Source organism: Chiloscyllium plagiosum, unplaced genomic scaffold (genome assembly GCF_037043375.1).
Source record: "Chiloscyllium plagiosum isolate Xiang-an unplaced genomic scaffold, Cpla_swu_hap1 HiC_scaffold_32, whole genome shotgun sequence".
Classification (NCBI taxonomy): Eukaryota; Metazoa; Chordata; class Chondrichthyes; order Orectolobiformes; family Hemiscylliidae; genus Chiloscyllium; species Chiloscyllium plagiosum.
Genome location: NW_028270170.1, coordinates 8759959 through 8770180, shown reverse-complemented (window position 1 = coordinate 8770180; position 10222 = coordinate 8759959). Strand labels below are relative to the sequence as shown.

General features: G+C 42.3%; 1 protein-coding gene across 1 annotated transcript; it reads left to right on the top strand.

Moving 5' to 3' along the window:
• Nucleotides 1-1479: 1479 nt before the first annotated feature.
• rpl23 (ribosomal protein L23) lies at nucleotides 1480-9164 on the top strand. Its single transcript, XM_043674840.2, has 5 exons — nucleotides 1480-1536; nucleotides 2691-2774; nucleotides 3617-3745; nucleotides 5314-5427; nucleotides 9021-9164. The coding sequence occupies exons 1-5, from the start codon at nucleotides 1524-1526 to the stop codon at nucleotides 9101-9103; spliced, it is 423 nt and encodes a 140-aa protein (XP_043530775.1). The 5' UTR covers nucleotides 1480-1523; the 3' UTR covers nucleotides 9104-9164.
• Nucleotides 9165-10222: the final 1058 nt, after the last annotated feature.

The following is a 10222-nucleotide window of genomic DNA, read 5'->3' as shown; positions in this document are numbered from 1 at the left end:
ACAACACTACTATCATAGGGCAAGCCAGACAGAGAACAGCCAGGGAATTCCTAGAGGCATGGCATTCATCCACAAACTCCATCAACAAACACATTGACCTGGACCCAATATACCAACCACTACAGCGGACAGCTGAAACTGACAACCGGAAGCGGCAGGGACAGACCACTATAAACACCAGAGGAAACATCAAAGAAGCGCTTCGCAGGAGGCTCCCAATCACTGATGATGTCACCTAGCCAGGGGACGAAACGTTTGCAACAAAAACTTCCAGCTCGGCGAACAGAACCACAACAACGAGCACCCGAGCTACAAATCTTCGGACAAACTTTGAACTTGTTGATATCACTGTGTAGTTTTATCAGTGACTCCTTGCCATGTGTCCAGAGGAAGAAAATGTCATCAATGATCAATGTGTTTAATTCACAGGTGCGTTCTTTGGTCAGATCAGCTGGTAGTTGCCTGTCGTGTTCCTGGTTGTTCAGTTGTCGGTACAGTTCCTTGCAGTAATCTGTTCCCTTCTGAATGACAATGGCTCCTCCTTTATCTGCTGGTTTGATGACAATGTTGTGATTGGTTTTGAGAGCCTGGATGGCATTGCATTGTGAACGGGTGATATTTTGCTCTACCTTGTGGGTACGGCTGATGAATCTGGCATTTATATATTTCCTGACGGTTTGAACATACATGTCAAACCCAGGGCAACGGCCCTCCAGTGCGGTCCAAGTTGATACCTTCTTTGGTCACTCCTCTACAGATCCGTGTGATGACTGTTCCAGCTCATCAGTGGGCTCATTGGGATCACTGCTGGCACCTTGAAAGAATTCCCGGAGTGTCATTCATCTGATGAACTCCTCCGTGTCTGCTGCAAGAACCAACGGGTCCATTTTGGTGGTGGGGCAGACAATCAAGGTATTTTTCAATGTATAATTTCAGTTACATCACACTGTAAACTTTTGCTATAAATTCTGTGCCTTACAATTGTGTCCTTCACAACCACCTGATGAAGTCGCAGCACTCCAAAACCTAGTGTGCTTCCAATTAAACCTGTTGGACTGTAACCTATTGTTAAAAGCTATCTTGAGAATGTACCTTTAAAAAAGTTTTGGGATTTACATATGAAAGAACCAAAGCTAACATGATCATTCTAAAAGATGAAAGACTTAAGCTAAATTTGTTTAATATTACATTCCAAGTCACTGCAATCCTGTTGCTATAAAGTCTGTGTCTTATGATTCTGCTCCACAACCACCTGATAAAGGAGCAGCGCTACGAAAGCTAGTGATTCCAAATAAACCTGTTGGACTATAAGCTGGTGTTATATGATTTTTAACCGTGTCCACCACAGTCCAATATCTACACCTCTACATGAATGCTTCCGCATCGCACATGTTTTGTCACATGATGTGATATCACGTGGTGTCCGTACCGCGTAAATACGTCATCGTGTCATAACATGTTGCGTGTGTTGGCGATATATCCCATGATTCCACGGGGCTGGGTCTCTCTTTCCCTGAATCACAATGTCTAAGCGAGGTAAGCGGCGAGAGGGACTCTGAACAGAATCCGCTGCCATCCGTGTCGCATATCACCGGCACCCATGTTTTTTTATATTCGGATCATTAGCACTAGTGTCTTAGCTATTGTTTGGTATGACTATTAGTAAAAAGAAGCGGACTTTTATCACATAATAAACCTTGTATTGTTCTGGTATCCGTGGCGGCCGCCATGTTGGATCTATCCCGGTTCGTGGAGGCAGATGGAATTGCAAAGTTCTGTCTCTACCCTGAAACTGGTTTAACAATGGTTGTAATACCTTGAAAATGGTTTAAATCGGTTATCTGAGTGAATCCAAGAGCGGCTGCAGTCTGGGTGTAGGCTGCATCTCCATGTTGTTGGCTCCAGCAGCGAGGCCCTGTCAGTGAGCTGCTCTGTGGCGCTTTCACTTAAGGAGAGCTCTCCTAATGCTCGAACATCAGGCTGGTGTGTGGGGACGTTTAAGCAAAACACTGGCGGTAAAAATGATTAGTTCTTATGCTCTATGTACCACCTTTTTTTTTGTTATTATAAAGTTCTGCTTAGACTGCAATATAAATTATTGCCCCGGAAACAGAGAATTCTGGAAGTAATTAGCAACTCTGACAACATTCATAGAATTTCAATAATGTGAAAACAGACCCTTCAGCCTAACGAGTCAATACCGTCCCAATACAAAGAATAATGCACCCAGACTCGTTTCCCTCCCCTATTGAACTATATTTACCCCTGACTGATGCACCTAACCTACACATCCCTGAACACTATGGGCAATTTGTGACCAATTCACCTAACCTGCACATCTTTGGATTGTGGGAGGAAACACAGGCAGACACCGGGAGAATTTACAAACTCCACACAGACCGATCTGAATCTACCCAGCACCAACCCATTCGTATTTCAAATTTATAAGGTCTGCAGTTCTTCTGTGATTATACAAGATTGGTTAAGCTAACCCTTTGTATTTCTTCTACTGACGATGTTGGAAAATTTTAAGGTTACTTTGTTAATGTAAAGTGTATCTGGTACTGAACTGCTGTGTAAAGATCATAGAATGGCCTGTAGGAAGTAAACAGCAGTTGCAAGTCTAAATGTATTCTGTGGCTTTTGATTACTTGCATGTCACTGAAATGGCTTATTTTCGTCGGTTGTAGGACGTGGTGGTTCGTCCGGAGCGAAATTTCGCATCTCCCTTGGTCTTCCTGTGGGAGCTGTGATCAACTGCGCTGACAATACAGGTAAGAATCTTTTTGGCCCCTGTATGGCAAGGCATTTGTCATTTGACCCCCTTGCCTATGAAAAGAGATATTACCTTTGGGAAAATGCAGGAAAAATTCACTAATCTGATTTCTGGGATATGGGGAGTTTGCTATTGGGAAATATTAGGGAGACAAGGCATATTCATACAAGTTTTGATGGAAGGTGATGAGAAATGAGGTTAAAATCAGATCAGCCATGTTTTTGAATGGTGGAGCAGGCTCAAAGGGCCAAATGACCTATTGGTCACATAAGTAAATCATTGCTGAAATGTATAATATCCTTTTTAAAAGGCTTGCGTGTGTCTTAAATGGTTATTTCCCCTGGTTTGAGGAATTGATCTCAAGGTGTTTGTCTCAAAATGGTGGGGATTGGTTATTTAGGATATAGATGAGAAGAAATGCTTTCATTGAAAGGGTTGTAGGTCTTGAATGTCCTGGTGAGCTGTGGGTAATGTTGTTTAATGTGCTGAAGACTTGTGGTGGACATAGTGATGTAGATTGAATAGAAGAATATTGAATGGTACAGCTGACTCATGACCTGCCTAAAGAAGTGAAGGTCTGTTCTAGTGAAATTCAGTTTCTCTAGAATTGTGTCCAGCTGTGTTAATACAATGGTCACTAAATTTTAGCACGTTGGGATTTTAGATCTTGTTTTAATATCTTTGTATGAGATTGAGTGCGTTTTATTCTGGAGTGTTCTCGAGACAAGTTTTGAATGGTTTTATACCTATGTGGGTATGTGTTTTGAAATATGGCAGCAGCCTTTTTTATATTAATTGCAGGGTGATGCTTTACCTGTTTTGCTGATTGTGTGCTTTTAGGGGCCAAGAACCTGTACATAATCTCTGTCAAAGGCATCAAGGGACGTTTGAACAGACTACCAGCTGCTGGTGTTGGTGACATGGTCATGGCAACTGTAAAGAAAGGCAAACCAGAGCTCCGGAAAAAGGGTGAGTGAGCACCTTGAAATTGGTGATTTGGAACGGTAAAGGGAAGATCTTGCAGTCTGTAAGTGTGGCTTTGATTCTGTAAATTGTCCACTGACATTGACACAATCCATTTTCAGCAGTGGGGAATTCTCAAGTACAGCCCTGTGGATGTAGCATTATTCTATTTATCAAATCACATTTTAATCTTCAGGGCTTCATATCTTCGGAGTAATCCTGATTCTGAATTTTATTGGAATGTTCATTTAGATACATCCTTTTTCATCTTGTGTGTGTCTTTGACTCATGAGTCAAAGTTGGATAAAGAGTAATTGGGAGATGAGTTTTTCCTTTGTTGATTCTTAAATGTGAACAAGAGATTTGTTCACACCAAAGAGCAAAGTGTTCGATTGCAAGAGTAGGTAGCAATGACAGATACTTGTGATTATTCTTAAGTGCCAGTAGAAATAATGTGGATGACATAGGAGTTTATAACTAGTTGAGGTTATGTTGAGAACCTTGGCATTTAAGTAGGTCAAAGCTGAATTTGGTTTCTTTTAGATTCAGTGAAAATGTAGTGTGGGTATCACCTGTATTTAGAATGACAACTGGTACCTGACTAACAAAACTAATAACGTACCTGTGATCTGACATTTGGATTGCTTTTCTCTAACAATGCATTGGCGTCACTTGAAGAATCAGTGCGTGCACTTCAGATATGTTTTACTTTTTCATTCTGAATAGTTTCTGACGCTCATCAATGTAGGATAGCATATAATGGAATTATTGGATAATATTTACGTGCGATGGCCCGATTTACTTAGATCTATCAGTGAGTCCGTATATTTTGTATTGTGCCTTCTGAATGTAATCTTTTCAGCATCCACAACATACACACAATTGTGTTTTAGTCTTTGTATTCATCTGTGTGTTTGCTGACTGGTGCAGAAAATTGTTCTCTTGCCACTCACTCAATTTCTGAACTACCTGGTCCAACAGAAAAGTTGTGAAATTTGTTCAGTGCTTTTTAAGATAACTCACTCTTATGCCAAACAATACAGTGTGTGTCCTCATTCACCTGAAGTTTCTGATGACTTGTGCTTGTCTGTGTGTAATATTTATAAACTATCTAAACTTCAAACTTGGAATGGTGCTTGGGCTAATATTTTCTACTTTTAGATAATGTACATGTTACCTATAATTTGCTCCCTTTTAGAGGCCTAGCAGTCTGCTCCTTGAATTTTCATCATTGTGTTACTGACTGGTTCACCCTCCTAAAAGCACTTACTTTGTCTGTACTCTGTGGCTCAGTGAGTTGTCAGGGACGGGAATAGTAACTCATTACTTTTGGGTGAGATTGCAGCTGCAGTGTTGTAGAATCTCAATCCGTGGTGAAACAAAATTATGAGATCTGATTCTTGAAGGGGAGAGGAGCCTGGATTTAAGTGGGTTGCTGTCCTCAGCAAGTACACAGCAAACATTGCAGTTTAACCACAAAGATGAATTTTGTGGCTGCGTAACTCTACAGTGGGTGAAATTGCAACCAAGAGATTCCAAATATTGATCATCTTTTCTGTTTACTTATGGTACAGTGCATCCAGCAGTAGTTATACGGCAGCGGAAAGCGTACCGGAGAAAAGACGGGGTGTTTCTCTACTTTGAAGACAATGCGGGGGTGATTGTAAATAACAAAGGAGAAATGAAAGGTACAGGGTGACTGAGTTGAAAATAATCTACTTTTTAATATTTCACTATTGTATTCATGTGATTCATTCTATTCTTTACCATTATTTAGAATTCTCATCTGTTGTATATTGAACAATACCCAGTTCCCTTCCTAAAAGCACTTGCTTTGCCTCTTCTCCATGGCTTATCAAGTTGTCGCGGAAGGGCAGAGCAATGCATTGCTTTTGGGTGAGGTGGCAGCTGCCATGTGCTGTGCAATCTCAAGTAGTGGTGTGACACTCCCAGGGCAAATCCTGAAAACTTTGGAGTCAGTCACTTTAGCAGCTGAAGGCTCTTTCTGGGTTTAAGAGGCAAAAGTGTATCTGTTGTGACTGAATGTTTGGAATGCTTGTCTATTGCCTTGTGCCCTGGATAACTGGAAGTTGTGATTTAATCTTGATTTTCCAGATTTATACAGCTGTTGGACATTAGTTTCAATATGAATTGAAGAAGCCTGACGATTAAAAAAGCCACTCTCCCTTGAATTGTTTACCAGTCTTTGATTGTTGAATTCTAATGTAAATCTTTTAGCAAAATCTGAAACCATCTAGTGCTGAGCTGAGTTGGTGATCTGTTTTGTTAGTGGTTCAGAATAATACCAGTATCGCAGTTTAGTTCCTGTTGCAGCTGGAGATCAGAATATGTAGGTATAGAATTTGGCCCATTGAGTCGGCTCAAAAAGATTACAGCAGATCTGAAATCTCTCACTCTACTTTCTTGCCTTTTTCCTATGACCCTCTATGTCCTTATTGTTTATTTCAGTGAGGTTGCTTCTCCTCTTTCTGAATTCCTTGAGTATGAGTTCCACCACAGAACATACCAGATGGCCTCCTTCTTTAGAGACTGCAGTTTCCCTTCCCACGTGGTTAAAGATGCCCTCCAACGCATCTCGTCCACATCCCGCACCTCCACCCTCAGACCCCATGCCTCCAACCGTAACAAGGACAGAACACCCTTGGTGCTCACCTTCCATCCTACCAACCTTCACATAAACCAAATCATCCGCCGACATTTCCGCCACCTCCAAAAAGACCCCACCACCAGGGATATATTTCCCTCCATCTCTTTCCGCAAAGACCGTTCCCTCTGTGACTACCTGGTCAGGTCCATGTTCCCCTACAATCCACCTTCCCATCCTGGCAACTTCCCCTGCCACCGCAGGAACTGCCAAACCTGCGCCCACACCACCTCCCTCACCTCCATCCAAGGCCCTAAAGGAGCCTTCCACATCCATCAAAGTTTTACCTGCACATCCACTAATATTATTATTTATTGTATCCGTTGCTCCCGATGCGGTCTCCTCTACAGTGGGGAGACTGGACGCCTCCTAGCAGAGCACTTTAGGGAACATCTCCGGGACACCCGCACCAATCAACCACACCGCCCTGTGGCCCAACATTTCAACTCCCCCTCCCACTCTGCCGAGGACATGGAGATCTTGGGCCTCCTTCACCACTGCTCCCTCACCACCAGACGCCTGGAGGAAGAACGCCTCATCTTCTGCCTCGGAACACTTCAACCCCAGGGCATCAATGTGGACTTCAACAGTTTCCTCATTCCCCTTCCCCACCTCACCCTAGTTCCAAACTTTCAGCTCAGCACTGTCCCCATGATTTGTCCTACCTGCCTGCCTACCTTTTCCACCTATCCACTCCACCCTCCTCCCTGACCTATCACCTTCATCCCCTCCCCCACTCACCTATTGTACTCCATGCTACTTTCTCCCCAACCCCACCTCCTCTAGCTTATCTCTCCACGCTTCAGGCTCTCTGCCTTTATTCCTGATGAAGGGCTTTTGCCCGAAACGTTTTTTTTGGGGGGGTTTTTTTTACACTGCTCCTCGGATGCTGCCTGAACTGCTGTGCTCTTCCAGCACCACTAATCCAGAATCTGGTTTCCAGCATCTGCAGTCATTGTTTTTACCTATGGGCCTAATCTAGTCAATGTCTCCTCATAAGACAGTCCCTCCACACCTGGTATCAATGCATCTTTCCTTAGTACCGTTTTAGTAAAGAATCCCTGCTTTTGTACTCCAATCCCTTATTGATAGTTGCACAAAGATTCCCAAATCCCTCTGTTCTGTAGCTTTCTGCAGTGATTCTGCATTCAAATAGTATTCACTCCTCTATTCCTGCCAAAGTGCATAACTTCACATTTTCTCTATATTATGTTTCATCTGCCAAGTTTTTACCCACTTACCTTTGCAGACTGTCATTCTGACAATCCAATTATGTGCAGGTTAGGTGATTTGGTCATGCTAAATTGCCCATAGTGTTCAGGAATGCGTAGGTTAGGTGTGTTAGTTAGGGGTAAATATAGGGTAGGGGGTATGAGTCTGAATGGGTTGCTCTTCAGATGGTCCATGTGGATCTGTTGGACGAAAGGGCCTGTTTCCACACTGTGTCGGGATTATAATCTCACTACTTGTCTTTCTACCAATTTTGTCATCTGCAAACTTGGTTACAGTTCGTTCACTTTCCTCATCCAACTCTTAGAGATGTACAGTACGGAAACAGACCCTTCGGGCCATCTCATCCATGCCAACCAGATATCCTAACCCAATCTAGTCCTGTCTGCCAGCACCCGGCCCATATCCCTTCAAACCCTTCCTATTCACTTACCCATCCAGATTCCTTTTAAATGTTGGAATTGTACTAGCCTCCACCATTTCCTCTGGCAGCCCATTCCCCACCCTCTGCCTGAAAACGTTGCCCCTTCGGTCTCTTTCCTGTCTTTTCCCCCCTCACCCTAAATCTATGCTGTCTAGTTCTGCCCCCCCCCCCCCCACCCCACACACACACACACACACACACACCAGGGAATAGGCCTTGTCTATTTACCCTATCCATTCCTGTCATGATGTTATAATTCTCAATAAAGTCACCCCTCAGTCTCTGCTCCAGGGAAAACAGCCCCAGCTTATTCAATCTCTCCCTATAGCTCAAATCTTCCAACCCTAGCAACATCCTCATGAATCTTTTTCTGAATCCTTCCAAGCTTCATATTGTAAATATTCTGTCCTGAGGTAGATTGAACCTACATCCCCATGCTTGATATAGATGGTCCCCCTTGAGCTGTAGAAGAGGTGGCTATTATACCTGTTCTCTGATTATAATGTATATGGAGCTGCAGGTTGGGGAGTGGGGAGGGAAAAGTTAAAAGGAACCAAAGGGGCAACCTTTTCATGCAGAGGGTGGTGCCTGAATGGAATGAGCTCCCAGAGGAAGTGGTAGAGGCTGGTACAATTACAACATTGGAAAGGCATCTGAATAGGTATATGAATAGGAAGGATTTTAAAGGGATATGGGACAAGTGCTGGCTAATGAGACTGGATTAGGTTAGGATATCTGGTTGGCATGGATGAGTAGGACCAAAAGTTGTTTGTGCTAGACATCTGACTCTAATTATTGTATCAGTCTTTATAGGTGGAGCAGAAATTATTGCTTCCACAAACTTGTATCAACAGTTGGTCAAAAGTTTCAATGTTACATTTTATAGAGATTTAAGTCATATTTAAACAATTTGTCTCCTGTTCTATTTCTGACTTGCTAATAACACCTGGTTTTGTTTCTAGGTTCTGCAATCACAGGTCCTGTTGCCAAGGAATGTGCAGATCTGTGGCCCAGGATTGCTTCCAATGCTGGGAGCATTGCATAAGAATTGTAAACCGTTTCTAAAATGATACCTGTATGATTCAATAAATGTTTTTACCCCCAGAGACACGAGAACTCACTGATTTTATTTTTGACCCATGTCCCCTAATTTATCTGTAGCAAGTTCTGTAATCAAAGATGTGGTTTGCGATCCATGTTTATGTAAATAAACTACCTGTATTTGATAATCTTTACTCAAGTCTTGCATTTAATATCACTTGTAGATTGATAATCTCTTTAGATTACCTAATTGGGTAATTTCACTGTCTTTATCTCCCAGATAGGTAATACCAGCAACGCAAGCTATTAAATTGCAATCTATGGTATCAATTGATTTGGAATATAATTTCCTGAATGTTTTGAGGCAAACAGTTAAAATATATATTTATGATGCTAGATTGACAATCTAGCAGTCAGTCTCACTGCTCCCCATTTTCATCCCATCAGTTGGGTTAATACAAAATTTATAAAATAAACCACAGATACTGGAAATGTGGAACAGACACAATACTGGTAAAACTCAGCCAGTGTCAACATCTGTGGAGAGAGAATGTTAACATTGAGTCTAGAATGACTTCAGAATTACAGAAACCCGTTCTTAGGAAGTCATACCAGACTCTTAATATTGTTTGTTTTCTCTTCACCAGTTTATACAGCATATTTACTGGTGTGCAAGTTGACCGAAACACTTCGGGATATGCAGAGCTTCTGAAAATGTTTACAAATGCAGATTTTCTCAATGATCTTCAGGGGGAGAATTTGAACTGAAATTTATAGGTGACCCTTCACCCTTGTTCTCTTGCTGTTGGTGTTTAGTTAGCAATGCTTGTCTTTAGTAGTGATGAATTGAATCATCAGGTGTTGCAGTGCCTTTAATGAGAAAAGCTTTAGTGGATTCTTTTGAAGAGGGTGGTTACGCAGGTGATGGTTGAAATTCTGCAGCTTATTGAAACTTCAGTACAGGCTGTTGTTGCCATTCAGTTAACAGTTCCTCTCTGTGGGCCAGGGAGAGAGAACCTGATCCCAAGTCTGGTTCCTGGTCAATACATATTGCTGGAAAGTACTTGTGCAAAAGGGAGTAAGGGCAGGATCTGGTTTTATTTTTCACAGTTGAACGATCTGC

Bases quoted from the DNA above. Each gene is read 5' to 3' on its own strand.
- rpl23 (XM_043674840.2), top strand. The intron at 2,775-3,616 runs GTAAGAATCTTT...GTGTGCTTTTAG, and splicing joins CAACTGCGCTGACAATACAG to GGGCCAAGAACCTGTACATA. The intron at 3,746-5,313 runs GTGAGTGAGCAC...CTTATGGTACAG, and splicing joins ACCAGAGCTCCGGAAAAAGG to TGCATCCAGCAGTAGTTATA.